This window comes from Oncorhynchus nerka, linkage group LG2, assembly GCF_034236695.1.
Source record: "Oncorhynchus nerka isolate Pitt River linkage group LG2, Oner_Uvic_2.0, whole genome shotgun sequence".
NCBI lineage: Eukaryota > Metazoa > Chordata > Actinopteri > Salmoniformes > Salmonidae > Oncorhynchus > Oncorhynchus nerka.
The window spans coordinates 41,328,375-41,355,897 of NC_088397.1; the positions used below are offsets into that span (position 1 = coordinate 41,328,375).

Below are 27,523 nucleotides of genomic sequence, written 5' to 3' on the forward strand. Positions count from 1 at the left end.
CATTTGCAAATGGCGCATATTGTAGTATTCTAAAGCATACCACATCCATAAAAGCGATGCAATCAGACTACATAAAACTACAAATTCTATCAGTATGAAAATAAATTTAGCGACAACAAACTGACACGCTAACTTCCCCAAATTCTGATTGGTTAATGAGAAATCACATGGGACTTTTCAGCCAATCGATGGCCAACTACGTTGATGTACTGTACCTCGACATATCGTTTTATCTGAACGAGAATTAATATGATAACCAACAGGTTTAATTACAGGTATTAATATTACAAATCTATAACAGTGTGCACATTTTATACACATTGAAACAAACCCTCACCAATTTGTGAAGCTACAATGGATTTCAGTTTTTTAACCTGCATCACATGATAGAGGATAACTTGATCAAGGCACAAATAGCACACATCACTGGAGGCTGCGAGTGCGATGATTTCTGGACGTCGTTCGCTCGCTACTGAATGGTCCGAATCAGTTTTTAAAAAATTGCAATAATAATTGATGACACTCGCTGCACCGACCTCCTAAAGGTGAGAAACGGTTTTCTTATAAATGTTCTAGTATTTGGAGACGCATATATGACAAGTAAAAAAAAGAAAAAAAATGTATAAAGTAATTTAGAAAATAATACTTTTAAATTATGTCAGTTATCTATTTTTTTCTAAGTAATGTTGATGTACTTTATTCTTACTTTACAGGCATATGTTATTGTAGTGTTATAAATAGATCTAAACAATCATATTAATAAACTTCTTGGTTGCTTGCATGCACTTAAATGCAGTGACAATGAAGAGGCTTACATTAGCAAATAAACCGGGGTTATGCATACTTAATGTGAAATCAGGTGAAGTATAGCCAATTATGTGCATTATGTATGATGGTGCAATATGTATGATCTCAAGCTGACCGGGTGTCTGGAGCCAGTGTAGGCTTGTGGGTGAAATCTCATCTTTTGCCCTTACATAGAGGCTCAACTCAAAGTTGCTCTGTTGTTGACATGTTACGCGTATACAGCAGAAGTTGTTAGTGCTGTCAAATTTGAGTGTTCATAATCCCCCCGCCTCCGAAACATATTACCACACTAGAATGTTAAATGTTTCACCAAGTTCTCTTCGTATTTTTCATATCCTGTAGCGTATGGTTTGCTTAGTCTTAGTCTCTAACAAAAGTCCCTTTTAAAACAGGATATCAAGCATAGCTTCACTGTGGTGTCCTTTGAGGTTGGGAGTGTGAGCTCAGCTTTGTGGTTTTAGATGCACTGAGATGATCATCAATCTTCAGTTGTACTCTTCTATATTTCACCACTGCAGTAGAATAGCATATTGTATTATTCTTCAAATCGTCTCCTCAGTTTTTTTTAGCTCAAATGGCAAGAAATAATGACGCAAATAATCTATAAAGGCTTTGAAGCAGTCTGAGAAGTGAGAAGCCTCTTTGTCTGTAGCCTAGTCTATTGCACATTTGCATGTTTCACTTACACTACTTTGACTAAGGTACAGCCAACAAAAAAAGCATGTACAGGATCAAATTGAATGGGAACAGTTAGACGCATTGTGTTTTCATTTAGTTTGGTAATCTGTCTCAGTAGACCTAGGATTTACTTTCTCCCTAGCTATTTTGTAGCCTGCTCATAGCTAACTGTTACTGCACAGTTTCAGACACACACACACACACACACACACACACACACACACACACACACACACTGCTCATAGCTAACTGCACACACATACAGCCTTGAACGATTATACTCCACCAAGTAGGGTTGCAACTTCTGCTGATTAAAAGCTGCTTGCCTTGCCCTGTGTATAAGTGAGTGACTTCTTGGTTGCTAGTGAGAGTGAGAGTTCATGACTTTGATTGCATGATCTCCCCTCTCTGTTGGTAGTCTCTCTCGTGACAGCCTTAACATTTTTTTTTTTACCTTTATTTAACCAGATAGGCCAGTTGAGAACAAGTTCCCATTTACAACTGCGATCTGGCCAAGATAAAGCAAAGCAGTCCAACAAACAGTTGGACAACAGTCCCAGTGTTAATCTGCAAAATTTTATTATTCGCCTACCTCCTCATGCCTTTTGCACACATTGTATATAGACTGCCCATTTTTTTTTTCTACTGTGTTATTGACTTGTTAATTGTTTACTCCATGTGTAACTCTGTGTTGTCTGTTCACACTGCTATGCTTTATCTTGGCCAGGTCGCAGTTGCAAATGAGAACTTGTTCTCAACTAGCCTACCTGGTTAAATAAAGGTGAAATAAAAAAATAAAAAAAACAACAACATAGAGTTACACATGGGAAAAAACAAACATACAGTCAATAACACAATAGAACAATCTTTATACAGTGTGTGCAAATGAAGTAAGGAGGTAAGGTAATAAATAGGCCAAAAGTGGCAAAGTAATTACAATTTAGCAATTCACACTGGACTGATATATGTGCAGATGAGGATGTGCAAGTAGAAATACTGGTGTGCAAAAGAGCAGAAAAACAAATATGGGGATGAGGTAGGTAGTTGGTTGGATGGGCTATTTACAGATGGGCTGTGTACAGCTGCAGCGATCTGTAAGCTGCTCTGACAGCTGACGCTTGAAGTTAGTGAACTTCAGTGATTATGTCACGTTCTAACCATAGTTCTGTTATTTTATTCTTTATTTTAGTATGGTCAGGGCGTGAGTTGGGGTTGGCAGTCTATGTTTGTTTATCTATGTTAGTTTTTGTGTTCGGCCTAGTATGGTTCTCAATCAGAGGCAGGTGTCGTTATTTGTCTCTGATTGAGAATCGTACTTAGGTAGCCTGGGTTTCACTTTTGGTTGGTGGGTGTTTGTTTCCGTGTGAGTGTTTTGGCCACATGGTACTGTTTCGGTTTTGAAAATTCACGTTGTTATTTTCTCTTTAGTGTTCTGAGTTTGAATTAAAAATCATCATGAACACTTACCACGCTGCGCTTTGGTCTGATCCTTACTCCTCCTCAGACGAAGAGGACGATATCCGTGACAGATTATTGCAATTCGCTCCAGTCACTGGCTGCAGAGAACTGGAAGGAGAGGCGGCCAAAGGAAGAGTTGGCTTTGGGGATGACCAGTGAAATATACCTGCTGGAATGTGTGCTACTGGTGGGTGTTGCTATGGTGACCAGTGAGATGAGATAAGGCAGAGCTTTACCTAGCAAAGACTTATAGATGACCTGGAGCCAGTGGGTTTGGCAACGAATATGTAGCGAGGACCAGCCAACGAGAGCATACAGGTCGCAGTGGTGGGTAGTATATGGGGCTTTGGTGACAAAACGGATGGCACTGTGATAGACTGCATCCAGTTTGCTGAGTAGAGTGTTGGAGGCTATTTTGTAAATGACATCGCTGAAGTCAAGGATCGGTAGGATAGTCAGTTTTACGAGGGTGTGTTTGGCAGCATGAGTGAAGGAGGCTTTGTTGCGAAATAGGAAGCCGATTCTAGATTTAACTTTGGATTGGAGAGTTCACTGTCTAGCCAGACACCTAGATATTTATAGTTGTCCACATATTCTAAGTCAGAACCGTCCAGAGTAGTGATGTTAGTTGGGCGGGCGGGCGTGGGCAGAGATCGATTGAAGAGTATGCATTTCATTTTATTTAAGAGCAGTTGGAGGCCACGGAAGGAGTGTTGTATGGCGTTGAAGCTCGTTTAGAGGTTTGTTAACACAGTGTCCAAAGAAGGGCCAGAAGTATACAGAATTGTGTCGTCTGCGTAGAGGTGGATCAAAGAATCACCCGCAGCAAGAGTGACATCATTGATATATACAGAGAAAAGAGTCAGCCCGAGAATTGAACCCTGTGGCACCCCCATAGAGACTGTCAGGCCCTCCGATTTGACACACTGAACTCTATCAGAGAAGTAGTTGGTGAACCAGGCGAGGCAGTCATTAGAGAAACCAAGGCTGTTGAGTCTGGCGATTAGAATACGGTGATTGACAGAGTCGAAAGCCTTGGCCAGGTCGATGAAGACGGCTGCACAGTACTGTCTTTTATCGATGGCAGTTATGATATCGTTTAGGACCTTGAGCGTGCGTGGCTGAGGTGCACCCGTGACCAGTTCGGAAACCAGATTGCATAGCGGAGAAGGTACGGTGAGATTCGAAATGGTCGGTGATCTGCTTGTTCACTTGGCTTTCGAAGACTTTAGAAAGGCAGGGAATGATGGATATAGGTCTGTAATAGTTTGCGTCTAGAGTGTCTCCCCCTTTGAAGAGGGGGATGACCGCGGCCGCTTTTCAATCTTTAGGAATCTCAGACGATACGAAAGAGAGGTTGAACAGACTAGTAATAGGGGTTGCAACAATGGCGGCGGATAATTTTAGAAAGAGAGGGTCCAGATTGTCTAGCCCATTACATCCAAGATGGCGTAGCAGTAAGACGTCTTGTCGTGTCGTGTCCCTTGTATATATCGTTTTTTTTTTCGTTTTTACATATTTTTCTTCGCATATCTTTTAAAACATTTTGCTAAACCTCAACTTCTAAATACTCTCCTGCAACCCGCCTCACCCAATGTAGCTATTTTTCCTAAAGTATTTCAACTGAAGCTAGCCAGCTAACTACCAGCTATCAGTCAGCAAAACATTGTTAGCGGTCTTCGGCTAACCGGTCCTCAGCTCGGAAAGCTCTCGCTAGTTCGAACAACGCGACTCTAACCAGAGCATAACGGACCTATTATTTTTTTTATCCCCGGATTCCCACCGCAAACGGAACATTTTCAGCTGGATCTTCACAACTAGGTATCTAGCTAACTGCAACCCCGGATGATTACTCCTGGCTAGCGTTTCCACCCACTTAGCTTGAAGCTAGCCCGGCCAGAGCTCCTGTGCTACCACCGTAGCATACTCCTGGGCTACAATATCTGGACCCACGACTGGTCTATCGATGTCACCGCATGAAGAGGAATAAACAGACTCACCCCATCGCGACGTCCCCCAAAGGCTAACTCTCTAGCCCTTGCTATCTCCTTGCTTGCTAATTCGGCCTGCTAACTGCTAGCTTGTTTAGCCCCGGTCCGCTAACTGCTACCTTGTTTAGCCCCGGCCTACTAACTGTTAGCTTGTTAGCACAGGCCTGCTAACCGTCTGAATCGCCGCGTCCCAAACACTCACTGGACCCATAATTACTTTCTATCTCTTTTCGATTTTTAATTTGTTTATACCTTCCGGTAACCTGCCTCACCAAATGTGATACGGAATCGCTATTATTAATTTTTAGAACACACTCAAGAACCTCCAGAAGCTAACCAGCTAACTAGCTACAAGCTATTTAGTCATTGTTAGTTTTTTTAACCAAGATAACACTCGCCAGTCCAGCTTCCCTGCCCCATCCACCGCTGCCCCCTGGACACTGATCACTTGGCTACCTAGCTGATGCATGATGGACTGTCCATTAATCACTGTACTCCATTCTGCTTGTTTATGTTTTATCTGTCGGCCCCAGCCGCACTCAGGCTCTGTGTGTAGTTAATCCGACCCTCCCTGCCTAGTCAACGCCATTTTACCTGCTGTTGTTGTAATAGCTGATTAGCTGTTGTTGTCTCACCTACTGTTTTAGCTAGCTCTCCCAATTCAACACCTGTGATTACATTTACATTACATTTAAGTCATTTAGCAGACGCTCTTATCCAGAGCGACTTACAAATTGGATTACTGTATGCCTCGCTGCATGTCTCTCTCAAATGTCAATATGCCTTGTATACTGTTGTTCAGGTTAGTTATCATTGTTTTAGTTTACAATGGAGCCCCTAGTTCCACTCTTCATACCCCTGATACCTCCTTTGTCCCACCTCCCACACATGCGGTGACCTCACCCATTACAACCAGCATGTCCAAAGATACAACCTCTCTCATCATCACCCAGTGCCTGGGCTTACCTCCGCTGTACCCGCACCCCACCATACCCCTGTTATGCCCTGAATATATTCTACCATGCCCAGAAACCTGCTCCTCTTATTCTCTGTCCCCAACGCTCTAGGCGACCAGTTTTGATAGCCTTTAGCCGCACCCTCATACTACTCCTCCTCTGTTCCGCGGGTGATGCGGAGGTAAACCCAGGCCCTGCATGTCCCCAGGCACCCTCATTTGTTGACTTCTATGATCGAAAAAGCCTTGGTTTCATATGCATGTCAACATCAGAAGCCCCCCCCCCAAGTTTGTTTTACTCACTGCTTTAGCACACTCTGCTAACCCTGATGTCCTTGCTGTGTCTGAATCCTGGCTCAGGAAGGCCACCAAAAATTCTGAGATTTCCATACCCAACTATAACATCTTCCGTCAAGATAGAACTGCCAAAGGGGGAGGAGTTGCAGTCTACTGCAGAGATAGCCTGCAAAGTAATGTCATACTTTCCAGGTCCATACCCAAACAGTTCGAACTACTAATTTTGAAAATGACTCTCTCCAGAAATAAGTCTCTCACTGTTGCCGCCTGCTACCGACCCCCCTCAGCTCCCAGCTGTGCCCTGGACACCATTTGTGAATTGATCGTCCCCCATCTAGCTTCAGAGTTTGTTCTGTTAGGTGACCTAAACTGGGATATGCTTAACACCCCGGCAGTCCTACAATCTAAGCTCAATCTCACACAAATAATCAAGGAACCCACCTGGTACAACCCTAAATCTGTAAACAAGGGCACCCTCATAGACGTCATCCTGACCAACTGGCCCTCCAAATACCCCTCCGCTGTCTTCAACCAGGATCTCAGCGATCACTGCCTCATTGCCTGTATCCGCTACGGAGCCGCAGTCAAACGACCACCCCTCATCACTGTCAAACGCTCCCTAAAACACTTCTGTGAGCAGGCATTTCTAATCGACCTGGCCCGTGTATCCTGGAAGGACATTGACCTCATCCCGTCAGTTGAGGATGCCTGGTCATTCTTTAAAAGTAACTTCCTCACCATTTTAGATAAGCATGCTCCATTCAAAAAATGCAGAACTAAGAACAGATATAGCCCTTGGTTCACTCCAGACCTGACTGCCCTCGACCAGCACAAAAACATCCTGTGGCGGACTGCAATAGCATCGAATAGTCCCCGCGATATGCAACTGTTCAGGGAAGTCAGGAACCAATACACGCAGTCAGTCACGAAAGCTAAGGCCAGCTTGCATCCTGTAGCTCCAACTCCAAAAATTTCTGGGACACTGTGAAGTCCATGGAGAACAAGAGCACCTCCTCCCAGCTGCCCACTGCACTGAGGCTAGGTAACACGGTCACCACCGATAAATCCATGATTATCGAAAACTTCAACAAGCATTTCTCAACGGCTGGCCATGCCTTCCGCCTGGCTACTCCAACCTCGGCGAACAGCTCTGCCCCCCCCGCAGCTACTCGCCCAAGCCTCTCCAGGTTCCCCTTTACCCAAATCCAGATAGCAGATGTTCTGAAAGAGCTGCAAAACCTGGACCCGTACAAATCAGCTGGGCTTGACAATCTGGACCCTCTATTTCTGAAACTATCCGCCGCCATTGTCGCAACCCCTATTACCAGCCTGTTCAACCTCTCTTTCATATCGTCTGAGATCCTTCTCCGCTGTGCAATCTGGTTTCCGAGCCGGTCACGGGTGCACCTCAGCCACGCTCAAGGTACTAAACGATATCATAACCGCCATCGATAAAAGACAGTACTGTGCAGCCGTTTTCATCGACCTTGCCAAGGCTTTCGACTCTGTCAATCACCATATTCTTATCGGCAGACTCAGTAGCCTCGGTTTTTCGGATGACTGCCTTGCCTGGTTCACCAATTACTTTGCAGACAGAGTTCAGTGTGTCAAATCGGAGGGCATGCTGTCCGGTCCTCTGGCAGTCTCTGTGGGGGTGCCACAGGGTTCAATTCTCGGGCCGACTCTTTTCTCTGTATATATCAATGATGTTGCTCTTGCTGCGGGCGGATTCCCTGATCCACCTCTACGCAGACGACACCATTCTATATACTTCCGGCCCGTCCTTGGACACTGTGCTATCTAACCTCCAAACGAGCTTCAATGCCATACAACACTCCTTCCGTGGCCTCCAACTGCTCTTAAACGCTAGTAAAACCAAATGCATGCTTTTCAACCGTTCGCTGCCTGCACCCGCACGCCTGACCAGCAACACCACCCTGGATGGTTCCGACCTTGAATATGTGGACATCTATAAGTACCTAGGTGTCTGGCTAGACTGTAAACTCTCCTTCCAGACTCATATCAAACATCTCCAATCGAAAATCAAATCAAGAGTCGGCTTTCTATTCCGCAACAAAGCCTCCTTCACTCACGCCGCCAAACTTACCCTAGTAAAACTGACTATCCTACCGATCCTCGACTTCGGCGATGTCATCTACAAAATTGCTTCCAACACTCTACTCAGCAAACTGGATGCAGTTTATCACAGTGCCATCCGTTTTGTCACTAAAGCACCTTATACCACCCACCACTGCGACTTGTATGCTCTAGTCGGCTGGACCTCGCTACATATTCGTCGCCAGACCCACTGGCTCCAGGTCATCTACAAGTCCATGCTAGGTAAAGCTCCGCCTTATCTCAGTTCACTGGTCACGATGGCAACACCCATCCGTAGCACGTGCTCCAGCAGGTGTATCTCACTGATCATCCCTAAAGCCAACACCTCATTTGGCCGCCTTTCGTTCCAGTTCTCTGCTGCCTGTGACTGGAACGAATTGCAAAAATCGCTGAAGTTGGAGACTTTTATCTCCCTCACCAACTTCAAACATCAGCTATCTGAGCAGCTAACCGATCGCTGCAGCTGTACATAGTCTATTGGTAAATAGCCCACCCTTTTTCACCTACCTCATCCCCATACTGTTTTTATTTATTTACTTTTCTGCTCTTTTGCACACTAATATCTCTACCTGTACATGACCATCTGATCATTTATCACTCCAGTGTTAATCTGCAAAATTGTAATTATTCGCCTACCTCCTCATGCCTTTTGCACACAATGTATATAGACTCCCCCTTTTTTTTCTACTGTGTTATTGACTTGTTAATTGTTTACTCCATGTGTAACTCTGTGTTGTCTGTTCACACTGCTATGCTTTATCTTGGCCAGGTCCAAATGAGAACTTGTTCTCAACTAGCCTACCTGGTTAAATAAAGGTTTTGCAGCTCTTTCAGTACATTAGATGTCTGTATTTGGGTGAAGGAGAAGCGGGGGGTGGCTTGGGCCAGTTGCTGCGGGGTGTGCAGAGCTGTTGGCCGGGGTTGGGTTAGCCAGGTGGAAAGCATGGCCAGCCGTAGAGAAATGCTTATTGAAATTCTCGATTATCGTGGATTTGTCAGTGGTGCCTGTTTCCTACTCTCAGTGCAGTGGGCAGCTGGGAGGAGGTACTCTTATTCTCCATGGACTTTACAGTGTCCCAAAACAGTGTGCCTCCCTGCCATCCCTGGTGGATCAATGGTCTCTTTGCTTTTCACATTAACATCAAGTAGGGGATGTGATTCTGGGTGTCGAGATTACGCTGTTGATAACATGCTGTTTTGGGTTCATTGGTGAATCTCAGTCTTTAGCCTATTGAGAAGAGATTGTGCTGGATTGAAGTAGTGTCCTATGGAGATAATTTTTGTGTGGCAGCCAGTGGTTTTCAGATTGTAATGAGTACAGGATTATTGTTTTGGGATTGGGATATTTGGGTAATCTGGAGAATTACTATGGTCACTGTCAGTGTGCGTGTGTGTGTGTGTGTGTGTGTGCGTGCGTGTGCGTATGTCTGAATGCATATGTCTGCATGCATAGGTGTGTGCGTGTGTTTTTAAGCTCAGTGCTATCAGTGTGATTGTCTGCAGCAGTGACCTTCTCTGGGGAGAGAGAGGGAAGTAACACAGGCCACAACAGGACAGGTCACAGAAATCCCCGAAATGTCACTCCACTGATCTTCTTTTAAAGCTCACAGCCAAAACACAATTTCTTAGTGTAGTTGTATGTTGTTCATCCCTCACATGCTGTCCAAATCCCTCACACGGACTCTTTCATCTGACAGAAGGTTAGACCCTTTTACTGGTCTTACTGCAGTTCTACAAACAGACAGACAGTGAGTGGGATGGGGAGAGAGAGAGGTAGAGGTAGAGTGAGATAATGTCATACAGACATCCATGTTTGAACTGTTTATACCATATACACTTTTCTAGGAACCTGTACTAAACACTATAAATGATTGTGCTTATCTGTGTAGCCACTGTGTTTGAATCTGCATTACCCAGAGAGGTTTAATGCACTGCAATGGTCCCTGGCGGTATCACACACTCTGTGAGTGATTCACTCTCTGTGATGTTACTATTGCAGAAAGTGGGTCTTTGACTTTGCTGATAGCTTGTGACAGCTCTGTGCCTCACTCCCATCCCTGGTGGATCAATGGTCTCTGTGCTTTTCATCAGAAACATCAATGAATGAGCTGCAGGCTTCTGAGAGGGGCAGGGAGGCCTGTGGGAGTCAGACTGAGGCTCAGCCAATGATGTGTGTATCTATGGGCTCAGCCTCTCTAGTCCTCACCCAGGTTGCTGGAGTCATAGGAAGATTATATGTCTATGGTTGGAGTGCTGTTTGAGTTCAGAACCTTCTGGAAATGAAAGGTTGGTTCTAATTCTTCCCATTTCTTGAAAACTGCTATGTTTCTTTCACCCCTGATGATTTGAAAAGTTAGATTTAAACAAAGAAATCCATTTGAAATGCAGGAAATAACAGTATGAGTTGCAGCCGAACTGGATTTGTGCTGAGAGTTGTTCTATTGTTGCATTGAAAGATACAGATCTAATTACTAGTTTCATTTATTTTTTAGAAAATATCTATTTTTAAATGCTGTCCCACCTTTTGATATCACAACCAAACATACACATTAAAAGACTGTAGAATGAATGTTCCTTAAAGACATACTCCAGAACTTTGGCAACTCCTGCTTTGGGCTGGATGTGTCAATGTGTAGATCATTGTTGCATAATTAGTGTCTTACCTTAATTAGCCATAAAATCCCTGGTTTGAAAGCAACTGTTTTTCTGGAGGCTGTGCTGATCCATTTTCCCCCACGTGGGCCTGCCGCCTAGCAATTCCAGTTCAACTAATGAGCTTTAGCCCCTCGCCATATGAATGATGGCTAGCAAAGTACATATCATGCACCCACAGCAGAGCGAGAGAGAGCAATGACGTGGTGCACATATCTTGCTGAGATGTACATCTGTCCAAATGAAAGATATCAAGCCATATATTAGCTATGGGGATTCTTTAATAATGTAACAGCACGGGCAACGCCATTGAGGCTATCTCCATTTTTAAGTTGCTTGCACTATGCTCTACCAATGGAGCTACAGAGAACCACAAAAAGTGTAGAGTATTAAGATGCATAGCCAGCAGGGTGGCTCCAACCCTCCAAGATCCCAAACATTGACATTTATTTGACCAAAACATAGATGTCTTTAATGTGCTACACTGTACTGCACTATACTGCAATGTACTATACTCTACTTACTGAGCGTACTGTGTTCCACTATACTGTGCTGTACGCTACTGTGATCTAGTCTACTGTATTGTACTGTACTCGAGTTTACTCTATATGAGTTTCTTACAATTGAAGAAAGGGCCAATGGACTCTTGATCTAGTGGCCTTGGTCTGGAGACCACTCATGATCACATACAGTAGAAGTCGGAAGTTTACATACACTTAGGTCAAATCCACAAATTTCTTGTGAACAAACTACAGTTTTAGCAAGTCGGTTAGGGCATCTACTTTGTGCATGACACAAGTAATTTTTCCAATTGTTTACAGACAGATTATTTACCTTATAATTCAGTGTATCACAATTCCAGTGGGTCAGAAGTTTGCATACACTAAGTTGACTGTGCCTTTAAACAGCTTGGAAAATTCCAGAAAATTATGTCATGACTTTAGAAGCTTCTGATAGGCTAATTGACATCATTTGAGTCAATTGGAGGTGTACCTGTGCATGCATTTCCAGGCCTACCTTCAAACTCAGTGCCTCTTTGCTTGACATCATGGGGAAATCAAAAGAAATCAGGCCAGAACTCAGAAAAAAATGTAGACCTCCACAAGTCTGGTTCGTCCTTAGGAGCAATTTCCAAAAAAAAACCAATAGTACGGAAGGACCACACAGCCATCATACCGCTCAGGAAGGAGACGCGTTCTGTCTCCTGGAGATTAACATACTTTGGTGTGAAAAGTGCAAATCAATCCCAGAACAACAGCAAAGGACCTTGTGAAGATGCTGGAGGAAACAGGTATAAAAGTATCTATATCCACAGTAAAACAAGTTCTACATTGACACAACCTGAAAGGCCGCTCAGCAAGGAACAAGCCACTGCTCCAAATCCGCCATAAAAAAGCCAGACTACGGTTTGCAACTGCACATGGGGACAAAGATCTTACTTTTTGGAGAAATGTCCTCTGGTCTGATGAAACAAAAATAGAACTGTTTGGCCATAATGACCATCGTTATGTTTGGAGGAAAAAGGGGGAGGCGTGCAAGCCGAAGAACACCATCCCAACCGTGAAGCACGGGGCTGGCAGCATCATGTTGTGGTGTTGCTTTGCTGCAGGAGGGACTGGTGCACTTCACAAAATAGATGGCATCACGAGGAAGGAAAATGATGTGGATATATTGAAGCAACATCTCAAGACATCAGTCAGGAAGTTAAAGCTTGATTGCAAAATGGATCTTTCAACTAACTGACCCGAGACAGGGAATTCTTACTTCTTAAGTGTCTGGAATTGTGAAAAACTGAGTTTAAATGTATTTGGCTAAGATGTATGTAAACTTCCGACTACAACTGTACATTTGGTCTTTCAACTGTCTGGGTCTGGATCTTGGGACCAACGTCCTGGCAAAAAGTTTGGTCTTGGCTCCTCGATATTACTGGAGGCTTTGGTTTACTAACCATAGGCAACCCAATTGAAAGAAGATAATGCTTTTTGATAATTTGCTGATCACTCCCAACCCATAGGAATAACCACCCAGCGGACGAATTTTAAATGGTGGAAGCTCTCAATTGCAATGTCTATACTAAAATGTGTTACCTCGATCTAGAGATCTCCATTTAATCTCTATGATGGACACTTGACGCAGATAACCCTGTTATTTTTCCAAAATAATTATTTAGAGGCATAAGTAATTCAGTCAATCCAACAGGTTTCAGATTCATACAATCCGCATTGAGCATATCTATCTAAATTCAATGTAAAGTTTTAAAAAATATGGTTAAAAATCATGTCTTGACTATTTTATTAATTTGGTATGCAAATACACTTTCTAAAATGATTCTGTTATAGAAGGTTAATCAAAATGATCACTAGTGTGCCTGGTTCTCCCTTTACTGCAACTTTTACACTATGTTTTAGTAGTGACACATTTAGTGGGGTTGTAAGGAATTCAGGTAAATATTTTTAATATGCAATAAAACAAAGTGTGTGAGTAGTATATATGTCTACCTAACATACTGTATGCTGGAAGACATGTCTACTGAAAGTTTGGTAAAAATAGGATACAAATGTGATTTTTTTTTACCCAATCCCTAGTTTGTAACTCTTATACAGAATGACCCATATAGGGGATAGGATGCCATTTGGAACAAAAGCTTACTATAATGCTAAGCTGCATGTCCCTAATGGTCCTAAAAAGAGAAGCCTGAACCTGATATGGCCTTCGCCCTGCTGGCAAATTTTAGTAAGCATTAGTTAGGATTTTAAATTATATCACATTGCATAAACCAACGTAAGAATGCAGTATTGGCTTAGTAATAATATTAATCTGTTTTAAACACAAGTTTCACTATGAATTCCAATATACATACTGTACATGCCATTTTAAACTCAATCAAGCTATTTCTGAATAGCTTGGTGAGGTTTTGGATAATATTGCCTGAAAGTTACATGCTATAATACTCGCAAAGGCATTTAGTAAATCAGACAGGTAATTTAGTCCTTATTGAGTAACAGCCACAGGTTGTGAATGGTTGCTACATAGATTTGCCATAATGCTGAGTGCTACTTGTTAACGCATGCACGCACACACAAAATGTATTAAGTAGATCACCCTCTCTCTCTCTCTCTCTCTCTCTCTCTCTCTCTCTCTGAATTGTATTATTTCTGAGCATCCAGCAGGCTTTTTTTCTGCCCTCCTTCGTTTCACAAACAAAACAATAACAAATGTGCTGGGGCGAACAGTGGCGCTGTTTCCCCTAATGCGGATTCCAGCTTTAACCAAGCTGCAGGCCAAGGTTAAATCTAGGCTTGGTTTTCTGTATCGTAATCACGCCTCCTTCACCCCATCTGCCAAACGAACCTTGATTCAGATGACCATCCTACCCAACACTTTTATTCCCCGCCCCCTGCCCCACAGGATGCTTTTTGCCACTTGCCAGGCATCATTGTAAATAAGTTCTTATCTTAATTGCCTGGTAAAGTAAATGCAATTACAATAATCATGCTCCTCTTCCAGCACCTCAATCTTTCTCTAATCCTGACAGGCTAGTCTCCGACAGGGACCCATATTGACCCGAAATGGAATCCTATGCCCTGGTCAAAAATAGTACACTATTTAGGGGTTAAAGTGGCATTTTGGACGCATCACCTCCAGAGAGTGTTTCAGTGATTCAGTGTCTCTCTCTCTGGTCTGCTCATCAATGATTCACACAGCAGTGAGAGCTGAGAGGATGAGAAGCTGTTTTGGCCCGGGATGTAACAGCCCCATGCAGGGATGTACCAGCTCAGTCAGTTAGGACAATCTTCACAGCTTATCTTCAAATAGGAGTGGTAATTGCAGGGTTGAAGGGAGGGCCACTGTTGTTCATTTTAAGTTATGTTATATTATATTTCATAAATATTTATATCAATCATGGTAATCAGATGTTCATCCAATGTGATATGCAGCAAACAAACACGTGTTCGGTCAGTAAACAGTACGGTCCAAGCCAGAACCCTGATGTTGTGTGTCAGTCATGCTTGTCTTCAAATAGTAGTCAGTGTCATTGCAGGGTGGAATGGCAGGGAGGGACAACTTTTGATCCTTTGACAATATCAACTTAATATTTGTGTTTAAATTTAGTGTGGATTAACAAAAACAAGGACAATTTAATCTAGGCTAATCCATGATACCTGGCACATCAACAGCAGCTAGAGAGACAGACTAGCAATTAGGACTATACCCCGTAGTTTGTGGAAAGTGTGACATTTCCAATTTTCTCCATTCCGCTTCTTCCTGACTCCCCTGAAAGGCTAGAAAATAAAAATAGAGTAAGAGAATGCATTGTGTCTCTGTGGGTCTATGGATCAGGCATGATACCCAAGGACATATAACTCATACCCATAGAAACAGAATTCCATATCTCAGACCCAATGACTCTAATGGGGTTTCCCTTTCTATTTCTATGCTCATAGTACAACCAGCACGTCATGCAAATCTAATGTGATTTCCAAGTAGTGGCAGTGACAAATAACACTTCTTTCCCAAGTGTTCATTGTTGCGTGGTCTTTGTTCTAGTTGGAGTTGGAGTTAGACTTGAGGAGTTTTAAGGCCTAGCCCTGTTGATTTGGCAGTGGGCTCTGTTGACCATTCAGACAGCTCTGAGCTATAAGCACGGAACAATAATCAATGGCTGGATGATCAGTGAGGCGAATGGCCTAGGCTGTTTGCGACACGTGACAGGGGCCAAACACACACACACACACAGGAAGGCATGCACGGAGGCAGAGGCCCACACACATATACTCTTCTGGCAAATTGGTCCTGAGTGGGAGGGTAGCATTAGTTACTAGGGTTCACTGAGCTCATCCAAGATCCGTCAACTGGGATTAGGAGTGTGTGTGTGTGTGTGTGTGTGTGTGTGTGTGTGTGTGTGTGTGTGTGTGTGTGTGTGTGTGTGTGTGTGTGTGTGTGTGTGTGTGTGTGTGTGTGTGTGCGTGCGTGCGTGCGTGCGTGCGTGCGTGCGTGCGTGCGTTTGTGTGGCGCGTTTGTGTGTGTGTGTGCATGCCTTCATACGTGCATTTGTGTGTGCCTTAGTGTGTGTGTCAGTTGTCAGTGCCACTAGCCTCGTTAACTCTCTATTGGGTAGTCCCCTAATCCTCCCTAAAGCAGAGCAGATGATAAGACTCGCTGCTGGGCTAACGTATGACTGACTAGTCCAAATGTGTCTTCATTGTTTTGAAAGGTTGACTGTTGACTGGCCAGCTGGGATGTTAGTACTGTGGCAGATTGCATCATAAACCCCCCACCCCCTCCATCTTTACTGCTGACCAGCTAACCTCAAGACTGACCACAACACAGACATGGTGATTAGATCTACGTCTCTCTCATATACATGAATTTGTGCAGGCATGCATTCACAATATAATACACACACAAGAGTGCATGCAGTCTACAGTGTAACTGGATGTTGATGTCTGTCTGAGCTGGACTGTTATTTCTCTCTCTATCTTTATCTGTTTCTCTATTTTTCTCATTCTCTCTCTCTCTCTCCCTCTCTCGCTCTCGTTTCCTCTCTCTCTCCTTTTCTCTGAACCCCCCACCTCTCTCTCTCTCTCTCTCCACTGTTGTTGTTGTTGCCAGGCCTGAGTCATGTGGGGCCCTCTCTAACTGGCACAGCCTGACATGGGGGTTAGCTAACTGTCAGCTTCACCCACACCAGTTCTGAGGGTCCGTCTGCCAGCATATGTGTCTCTCTCCCTCTCACTTTCTGTCTGTTTGGGTGTGGGGCTTTAGTCTCAGTTCTCAGAACCCAGAACCAAATCTCTTGTGGGTTGGCCAACTATATTTATATAAATAGTATGTCACAAGATAGCAGTCTCAACCTGGCTTTCTCTCTCCATGCTCGTATTATTGGCCAACCTGTCTCTCTCTTCATGTTGGCCAACATGGTCATAACAGGGTTAGCAATCTCATTTGTTTCCTAATTTGACTCATTCTGGTATTGAGTGGAACAGACATAGCGATGGCCACCAGTGTCGAAAGCTGCAGAGGAAAAAGAAAAAGAGGAGAAATATGACCCCGCCATACACTTTGGATGTTGATGCTCTGAAAGTGGTTTCCTGTTTTTGTGCTTGCCCTGCTTCTGTTCTGCTTTATATCTAACACGTATGTATGTATGTATGTATGTATGTATATGTATGCATGTTTATGTATATGTGTGTATACAAATGAATATATCTATTTACCCCCAAAATATATGGGGGATTGGAAATGATGCAGACAAATACATTGATGGAAGTGACAATCTATCCGCAATATTAAATCTGATCCACCCCCCCAAAAAATAAGAAAAGATTTAAGAAAATATAAATAAAGACTTGTTGTTTCAAAATCTCCTGCTAGAGCTTCTGATAGAAGTCTAGACATAGTCAATGGATGGATGGATGGATGGATAGACGGATAGATAGAATGCTAGGATCCAGTCTCGGAACACATATGTGAGGGAATTGGGAATCCCATCAGCTTTGATGCTTTACCTGCTGTGTTTACTCTTGTCAACTGGCGCACACTAAAACAGTATACACACACACACACACACACACACACACACACACACACACACACACACACACACACACACACACACACACACAAACATACGCAAGCATGCACAAACACACAGGCCTCACATAGTGCTTTTTTAAATTAAAGTGCTGCTGTGCTGTGGATTATGAGAGATAGAGATCTTTTTGAAACCTTTTTGAGTGCAATATTTACTGTGCGAGAGGGAGAGAGAAGATAGAGAGAGAAGATAGAGAGAGGAGGGAGAGAGGGAGGGTGAGAGAGAGAAAAGGCCTCAGCCTCTCTGCCGGTCTGGAACTACTGCTGTGGGCTGCTCTCAGGATCTCAGTCTCAAATGGGTGTTCTGTTATGTAAGTGGGTCTGGTAAGGGCAGAGTTGTAAATGTGTGTATGTGTTGTTATGGTTGGTCGGTGGACAGTTTTAGTTGTCTGATGATGCCATGGATAAAAAGGATTTAGATACTGGTTGGTTGATCAGCACACTCTGTTTTTTCTCTCTCTCTCTAATTGCATGAGCTCCGTTAAACAAATGAAGGATTGCAAATCAATTGCAATGCCCTCTTTTTAGAATACAATTGCTTTGTAACATAATTACTACTTGCTGTTTATATTATGCGATGAAATGGTGTGGATCCGTAACGTTTGTTTGCCGGTTAGTACACAGCTTTGTTGTGTATTAAGGCCTTGTATAGGGGTGGCAGGTATCCTAGCGGTTAAAAGCATTGGGCCAATAACCGAACGATCGCTGGTTTGAATCCCAGAGCAGACTAGGTGAAAAATCTGTCGATATGCCTTTGAACAACACACTTAACCCTAATTACTCATGTAATTGGAGAAGAGCGTCTGCTAAATGACTAACATGTAAATGTATAGAGATCTAAGTTTAATATTGGGGTCTGAGATGATGATATTAAATGGTGTGGATATGTGATGCTTGCCATATTTTGTCCATATTTACATTTAACCCAGTTCTGTTCTGTTTGTGTTTCAGAGCATGGCGCTGGCCTGGCAACAGTCATCGCCGTTACCCCGTGCCAGTGTCACCTGTGACCCCACCCTCGCCACCCTTCCCCTTGTCCCCAACACCCCCCACTGAGCCCCAGTCCATCCATCCACCATGCTGTCAGGCAGCTGGCGCCGCTCCCCAATAGCCTCACCCGCCAAGCCCTCAGCCTCCACCAGAGGGAGTATTACCAGTGTGAGCAGTGTGTCCAGCAGGGGAGCCGTGCCAGTGTGAGCAGCAGTGTTAGCAGTGTGAGTGTGCCTACTGTGTATGGCGTCCCCAGTGGCACGGTGGTGTTGGAGGCTCAGTATGACTACCAGTACCGCGGGGCAGATGGACGACAGGTCTGCATCCGAGAAGGGGAGCGGTTTATTCTGCTCAGGAAGACAAACACTGACTGGTGGCAGGTAAGGACGTCCTGTGTGGCTCGTTTGGTACGAGCGTGGTGCTAGGAATCCAGCTGGGATTGCATATTATAAAATGTATTGGGAAAATCCTTACTTCCACTTAAGTCAAATTTAAACTTAGTCATGTATGGATGTCAATGGAAGCTACGTGAAAATTTGACTGAAATGAACGTTAGGATTTGCCCCTAAATCATTCTAGATAAGAGCATCTGCTAAATGGCATATATACTGAACAAAAATATAAACACAACATGTAAAGTGTTGGTCCCATGTTTCATGAGCTGCAATAAAAGATCACAGAAATGTTCCATACGCCCATGAAGCTTGTGCACAAATTTGTTTGCATCTCTGTCAGTGAGCATTTCTCCTTTGCCAAGATAACCCATACACCTGACAGGTGTGGCATATCAAGAAGCAGATTAAACAGCATGATCTTTACACAGGTGCACCTTGTGCTGCGAACAATAGTTTTGTCACACAACACAATACCACAGATGCCTCTAGTTTTGAATGTGCTTGCAATTGCTGACTGAAGGAATGTCCACCAGAGCTGTTGCCAGATAATATATGTTAATTTCTCTACCATAAGCCGCCTCCAATGTAATTTTATAGAATTTGTCAATACAAGACCATGTATAACCATGCAGAGCATGTATAACCACGCCAGCCCAGGACCTCCACATCCGGCTTCTTCACCTGTGGGATCGTCTGAGACCAGCCACCCGGATAGCTGATGAAACTGTGGGTTTGCACAACCAAAGAATTTCTGCACAAACTGTCAGAAACCATCTCAGGGAAGCTCATCTGCAAGCTCGTTGTCCTCACCGGGGTCTTGACCTGACTGCAGTTCGACGTCGTAACCAACTTCAATGGACTAATGCTCACCTTCGATGGCCACTGGCATGCTGGAGAAGTGTGCTCTTCATGGATGAATCCCGGTTTCAACTGAACCGGGCAGATGGTGTCATATGGGCAAGCGGTTTGCTGATGTCAACGTTGTGAACATAGTGCCCCATGGTATGGTATGGGCAGGCATAAATCAAATCAAATCAAAGTTTATTTGTCACGTGCACCGAATACAACATGTGTAGTAGACCTTACAGTGAAATGCTTACTTACAGGCTCTAACCAATAGTGCAAAAAAGGCATTGGGTGAACAATAGGTAAGTAAAGAAATCAAACAACAGTGAAAAGAGGCTATATACAGTAGCTAGGCCATAAAAGTAGCGAGGCTACATACAGACACCGGTTAGTTAGGCTGAATGAGGTAGTATGTACATGTAGATATGGTTAAAGTGACTATGCATATATAATGAACAGAGTAGCAGTAGAGGGGTTGGGGGGATTACGGACAACGAACACAATTGCATTTTATCGATGGCAATTTGAATGCACAGAGATATCGTGACGAGATCCTGAGGCCCATTGTTGTGCCATTCATCTGCCGCCATCACCTCATATTTCAGCATGATAATGCATGGCCCCATGTCACAAGGATCTGTACACAATTTTACGAAGCTGAAAATGTCTCAGTTCTTCCATGGCCTGCATACACACCAGACATGTCACCCATTGATCATGTTTGGGATGCTCTGGATCTATGTGTACGACAGCGTGTTCCAGTTCCCGCCAATATCCAGTAACTTCACACAGTCATTGAAAAGAAGTGGGATAACACTCCACAGGCCACAATCAACAGCCTGATCAACACTATGCGACGAAGATGTGTCACACTGCTTGAGGAAAATGGCGGTCACACCAGATACTGACTGGTTTTCACTACTATTTTAAAGGTGTCTGTGACTAATAGATGCATATCTGTAAAATCCATTTATTAGGGCATAATTTATTTATTTCAATTGACTGATTTCCTTATATGAACTGTAACTCAGTAAAATCTTTGAAATTGTTGCGTTTTGCGTTTATATTTTTGTTCAGTGTATATATTTTTATTACCAGGTTCGGAGGATTGGGGCAGCCAGTAAAGCCAAACCCCTGTATGTCCCGGCTACATATGTGGTAGAGGTGCCCATCACTCCTCTGTCGTCAGTACGACAACATGTCAACAACAATATGTCAAACCACGGCAACATGAGACTCCTGACCCGGTCATCTCTCTCTCCCTGCTCTAACTACCAGTACTCAGGTACGAGGGTGTGGGGTGAGTACGGGGAGGGGGTGGAATGGGGTGGGGTTGTGTGTGTGTTTTCTGTGTCATACGGTCAATTAATCTCCATGGTCCCTTAGCTAATACAAACATGTAATAAACACACACATCGATCTTATTTCGTTCACTCTTCTCCCTCTCCTCTCCTTCCACAACAGTGGCCAAAACCTTCTGTCGTTCCATGGAGGACATCAACTCTCACAGTGCCTTCAGAGGAGTCAACTGTCACAGCCCTACACCAGGTCTGGGAGGAGGAGGGGGCCACTTCCCAACCATGCCCCTCGCTGCGCTCCTCTCCAACACTGCTACCTATTCCACCGGACAACTGATGGTCCCTGGGGGCCCCCAGACCCCCATGGGCCACTCGGCCCCCATCCCCCGAAGTAAGATTTTTCTTGATAATTAAAGTACATACAGTACAAGGCTGGCTTTGACTTCATGGTCTTAATGCTTCAATTGTTGTGGCCTTTTATGGGTGGTGCTATCGCCTTTTCTTTTTTGGACTATATAGAAGGCTGCTCCAGCCGGAGACAACAACACATACATTGCATTCGGAAAGTATTCATACCCCTTGACTTTTTCCACATTTTGTTATGTTACAGCTTTATTCTAAAATGGTTCAATTGCTTTCCCCTCATCAATCTATACACAATAACCCATAATGACAAAGCAAAAACAGATTTTTCAGATTTCCACAATGTGATATGTCACGAGAATCGGATGGGAGCACAGGGCTTCCTTCAGGTGCCTGAATGCCGCTTCAGCCTCATCCGGACATTTCACTTTTTTTGGGAGGAGGGCCCTGGTCAGATCCGTAAGGGGGGAAAGCTATAGCCGCAAAGTTGGGGATTAAAACTAGCACCTGTAGATCTTGGCTTGGGCACGCTGGGCCTTCTCCATATGTTCCCTTAGCACTGGCCATATGCCTGTCATCCGCTCCCTCATCCTTTTTACGTGTTACACTATGCTGCGTAAGGGGGTCGGCTGGGCTTTCCACACCTCCTTGGTGAGATCCAGTAGGTCGCGTGGTCTCCTCCTGTAGAGGAGTTCAAAAGGGGAAAACCCAGTGGAGGCTTGGGGCACTTCTCGGATCGAGAAAATTAGGTGGGTTAGTACCTGGTCCCAGTTCTTCCCATCCCACTCAATGACCTTCCGCAGCATTTGTTTGAGCGTCTTTTTGAACCGTTTGACGAGCCCATCAGTCTACAGGTGAAAGACAGAAGTCTGGATCTGCTTTATCTGTAGGAGAGCACACAACGCTTTCATTAGTCGGGACATGAACTTGGCACCTTGGTCGGTCAGGATCTCGTTCGGGATGCGCACCTGGCTGAAGAGGTGGAACAGCTCCCAGGCGATTCCCTTGGAGACTGCCGCCGATAGGGGAATGGCCTCGGGATATCGGGTGGCATAATCACTATTACCAGGATGTACCGGTGTCCTCGGGACATTTTTACCAGGGGGCCCACTATGTCCACGGCGATGTGTTCAAACGGCACTCTGACGATTGGTAGGGGTACCAGCGGGTTCTGGAAGTGTGCTTTTTGCTCTGATCCACTGCTATCACTTGAGCTGCTGTGGCTTCCCACTGGGTGGTCCCGAACTGTCCCCTCAGGGGGATCAGGGCAGGTGTCTCAGTGTTTCCCTCAAAATCGAGGAGGGGGAGCATGGGCTCCTCCTCAGGTTATTCACCAGGTAAGGTTGGTTCCGGCGCCCCGTTGGACCCCAACTCCGGGTCGGTAGGCAAACACTTACTTCAGGGCTGCGCAGACGCCGGTCCGTCCCCGCTCTCGTCCGTCTGGCAGCTTCTTTGTGGCGTTACGATGGTGGCCTACCCGGTCGAATACCGCTTGTTGGCATCGACTCCTCTTGACCTGGGCAATTCCATGCGAGGTGAATCCCACGATGGTTTGGTTGTCCTCCTGTCCCCTCCGACGGGTCTCCCCCTGGTGGCTTGTCCACGGTACACCACAATAAGTATTCAGACCCTTTACTTTGTTGAAGCACCTTTGGCAGCGATTACAGCCTTGAGTCTTCTTGGGTATGATGCTGCAAGCTTAGCATACCTATATTTGGGACGTTTCTTCTTCTCTGCAGATCCTCTAAAGCTCTGTCAGGTTGGATGGGGAGTGTCACTGCACAGCTATTTTCAGGTCTCTCTAGAGATCGGGTTCAAGTCCGGGCTCTGGCTGGGCTACTCAAGGAAATTCAGAGACTTCTCCCGAAGCCAACCCTGCGTTGTCTTGGCTTTGTGCTTAGTCTCGCTGTCCTGTTGGAAGGTGTATCTTGGATCTCTACTTTGCTCCGTTCATCTTCCCTCGATCCTGACTAAACACCCAGTCACTGCCGCTAACAAACATCCCCACAGCATGATGCTTGGCATTCAGGCCAAAAAGTTCAATCTTAATTTCATCAGACTAGAGAAATGTGTTTCTCATGGTCTGAGAGTCTTTAGGTGCATTTTGTCAAACTCCAAGTGGGCTGTCTTGTGTCTTTTACTGAGGAGTGGCTTTCATTTGGCCACTCTACCATAAAGGCCTGATTACTGGAGTGCTGTAGAGATGGTTGTCCTTCTGGAATCTGTGCCTCGAAAGCAATCCTACGGACAATTCCTTCGACCTCATGGCTTAGTTTTTTCTCTGACATGCTCTGTCAACTGTGAGACAGGTGTGTGCCTGTCAACTGTGAGACAGGTGTGTGCCTTTCCAATCACGTCCAATAAATAGAATTTACCACAGATGGACTCCAATCAAGTTTTAGAAACATCTCAAGGATGATCAATGGAAACAGGATCCACCTGAGCTAAATTTCGAGTCTCATAGAAAAGCATCTTAAAACCTATGTAAATAAGGTATTTCTGTTTTTTATTTTTAATACATTTTCAAAAATGTCTAAAAACCTGTTTTTGCTTTCATTATGGGGTATTGTATGTAGATTGATAGAGAAAGAAATTAATTTAATCAATTTTAGAATAAGGCTGTAACGTAACAACATGATAGAGTCAGGGGGTTTGAATTATTTCCGAATGCACCGTGCATGACATTAAAATGATTAAGGATAATACATAGAGCCTGATTACCTTTTTCCCACTTTGGTCCTTTAGGTAAGAGCTCCAGCAACCTGCCGAACCCTTATGAGGAGATCGAGGTGAGGGAAATGGGGCTCGAGATGGGGCTCAGTGGATGGAGCACGCCCATCGGTGGTGCTGCCAAGTCCCTCAGCCAGTGGGAAATGGCAGAGGCCGCCCGCAGACACAGCCATCTGCAGGTAAGACTGGGCCAAGATACAGACACACACAGACAGGACACACCCAGACACACACAGATAGAGGAAACACGCAGACAAGAGGCATAGGTTTGAGCTATGCTACTTCAGATAGCCTTGGCCAACACACCACGACACACAGACAGGTACTGTATGCTACTCCAGAAAGACACACGGACAGAGAGACTAGAGCTATGCTACTTCAGATAGCCTTGGCCAACACACCACGACACACAGACAGGTACTGTATGCTACTCCAGAAAGACACACGGACAGAGAGACTAGAGCTATGCTACTTCAGATTCATATGTACATCATTTGGAAAGTGAAGTTATAACTAGTCTCATACCATACACCTATGTGCTGTTGCCAACTCTTCTATCGTTGTCATTCCATGTATGGCTTAATGATGAGGCTATATAATAACAGCTATCCCTAATCTAGTCTCTCGTGATAGACTAATTATACCATTGCATCGAGTAGCTGGCTATCACACACGTGAGATTAGGTTCTGGGTGCCGACCGAGGTAATCCTTCAACAGGTACTGATAATGGTTGTGGTAAAACAAACATGTTGATTTGTGATAACAAATAAACCATTTAGCTTTTTGTTAGAGCCAACATCCATTCATATTAAAACAAGAATCAGACACTGCCAAGTTAGAGTCCAGGCAGGATGGTTTTTGGATGGCGTTCAAAAAGCCACTCTGTGAGTGAACATGGATGTTGTGATTTTATGAGAGTTGACATCTAGCCCTGTATTTTTCTTGTCTCTGAATGGGCCATCTCTCTTTCTTTCCTCTCTTACTTATTATCCCTCGATCCATCTCTGCGCCTCCTTCCTCCCTCTCTTTTCTCTCCCCCTCTCTCTCTCTCCAAAGGGCTCTTCTTCACTCTCTCTCTCTCTCTCTCTCTCTCTCTCTCTCTCTCTCTCTCTCTCTCTCTCTTCTCCTTCTCTCTCGTCTCTAAGCTCAGTAAGCAGGATTAGAGCAACATCCATGTCACATGCTCCTATTTTCCCTCAAAACACACACACACACACACACACACACACACACACACACACACACACACACACACACACACACACACACACACACACACACACATGGGAATGTTAATGTTGTCTTAATATAAGCCACAATAAAAGTCCTGCCATCTCCCAGAATGGCACAGAAGAGGCTGAAAGCTTTTTGCAATAGCTGTCTCCTAGCTCTGTTGCTCCACAATAATGTAAATCTGCCATGGTTCAAATGAGCCCTCCTGCCCCTAAGTGAACACCTGCTACTGGCCATGCATTCCATACTTTACATGCACCACTTGCAGGAACACACACACACACACCCTTACAGAGGTACAAATGTACAAATGACCTTGACTAACCTGTACATTGACTCGGTACCGGTACCCCCTGTATATACAGTTGAAGTTGGAAGTTTACATACACTTAGGTTGGAGTCATCAAAACTAGTTTTTCAACAACTCCACAAATTTCTTGTTAACAAACTATAGTTTTGGCAAGTCGGTGAGGACATCTACTTTGTGCATGACACAAGTAATTTTTCCAGACAATTGTTTCCAGACAGATTATTTCACTTATAATTCAGTGTATCACAATTCCGGTGGGTCAGAAGTTTACATACACTAAGTTGACTGTGCCTTTAAACAGCTTGGAAAATTCCAGAAAATGATGTCATGGCTTTAGAAGCTTGAGTCATTTGGAGGTGCACCTGTGGATGTATTTAAAGGCCTACCTTCAAACTCAGTGCCTCTTTGCTTGACATCATGGGAAAATCAAAAGAAATCAGCCAAGACCTCAGAAAAAAAATTGTAGACCTCAACAAGTCTGGTCCATCCTTGGGAGCAATTTCCAAACACCTGAAGGTACCACATCCATCTATACAAACCATAGCACACAAGTATAAACACCATCAGACCACTCAGCCGTCATACTACTGAAGAAGGAGACATGTTCTGTCTCCTAGAGATGAACATACTTTGGTGCGAAAAGTGCAAATCAATCCCAGAACAACAGCAAAGGACCTTGTGAAGATGCTGGAGGAAACGGATACAAAAGTATCTATATCCACAGTAAAACAAGTCCTATATCGACATAACCTGAAAGGCCGCTCAGCAAGGAAGAAGCCACTGCTCCAAACCCACCTTAGAAAGCCAGACTATGGTTTGCAACTGCACATGGACACGAAGATTGTACTTTTTGGTGAAATGTCCTCTGGTCTGATGAAACAGAAATAGAACAGTTTGGCCATAATGACCATCGTTATGTTTGGAGGAAAAAGGGAGAGGCTTGCAAGCCGAAGAACCCCATCCCAACCGTGAAGCACTGGGGTGGTAGCATCATGTTGTGGGGGAGCTTTGCTGCAGGAGGGACTGGTGCACTTCACAAAATAGATGGCATCATGAGGTAGGAAAATTATGTGAATGTATTGAAGCAACAGCTCAAGACATCAGTCAGAAAGTTAAAGCTTGGTCGCAAATGGGTCTTCCAAATGGCCCCAATGACCCCAAATCAAATCAAATCAAATTGTATTTGTCACATACACATGGTTAGCAGATGTTAATGCGAGTGTAGCGAAATGCTTGTGCTTCTAGTTCCGACAATGCAGTGATAACCAACAAGTAATCTAACTAACAATTCCTAAACTACTGTCTTATACACAGTGTAAGGGGATAAGGAATATGTACATAAGGATATATGAATGAGTGATGGTACAGAGCAGCATACAGTAGATGGTATCGAGTACAGTATATACATATGAGATGAGTATGTAGACAAAGTAAACAAAGTGGCATAGTTAAAGTGGCTAGTGACATAAGGATGCAGTCGATGATCTAGAGTACAGTATATACGTATGCATATGAGATGAATAATGTGGGGTAAGTAACATTATATAAGGTAGCATTGTTTAAAGTGGCTAGTGATATATTTACATCATTTCCCATCAATTCCCATTATTAAAGTGGCTGGAGTTGGGTCAGTGTCAATGACAATATGTTGGCAGCAGCCACTCAATGTTAGTGGTGGCTGTTTAACAGTCTGATGGCCTTGAGATAGAAGCTGTTTTTCAGTCTCTCGGTCCCAGCTTTGATGCACCTGTACTGACCTCGCCTTCTGGATGATAGCGGGGTGAACAGGCAGTGGTTCGGGTGGTTG

At 44.2% G+C, this 27,523-nt stretch overlaps 1 protein-coding gene across 1 annotated transcript in view; it reads left to right on the forward strand.

The window, feature by feature from the left end:
• Window positions 1-243: 243 nt before the first annotated feature.
• Window positions 244-27,523, forward strand: part of LOC115135330 (rho GTPase-activating protein 15-like) — a 63,791-nt gene continuing 36,511 nt past the window's right edge. The window contains 6 exon segments of the mRNA XM_029669938.2: window positions 244-545; window positions 18,502-18,726; window positions 18,729-18,920; window positions 20,880-21,066; window positions 21,246-21,470; window positions 24,188-24,351. Of these exon segments, the coding sequence (XP_029525798.2) occupies window positions 18,628-18,726; window positions 18,729-18,920; window positions 20,880-21,066; window positions 21,246-21,470; window positions 24,188-24,351 (867 nt within the window). The 5' untranslated portion in view covers window positions 244-545; window positions 18,502-18,627.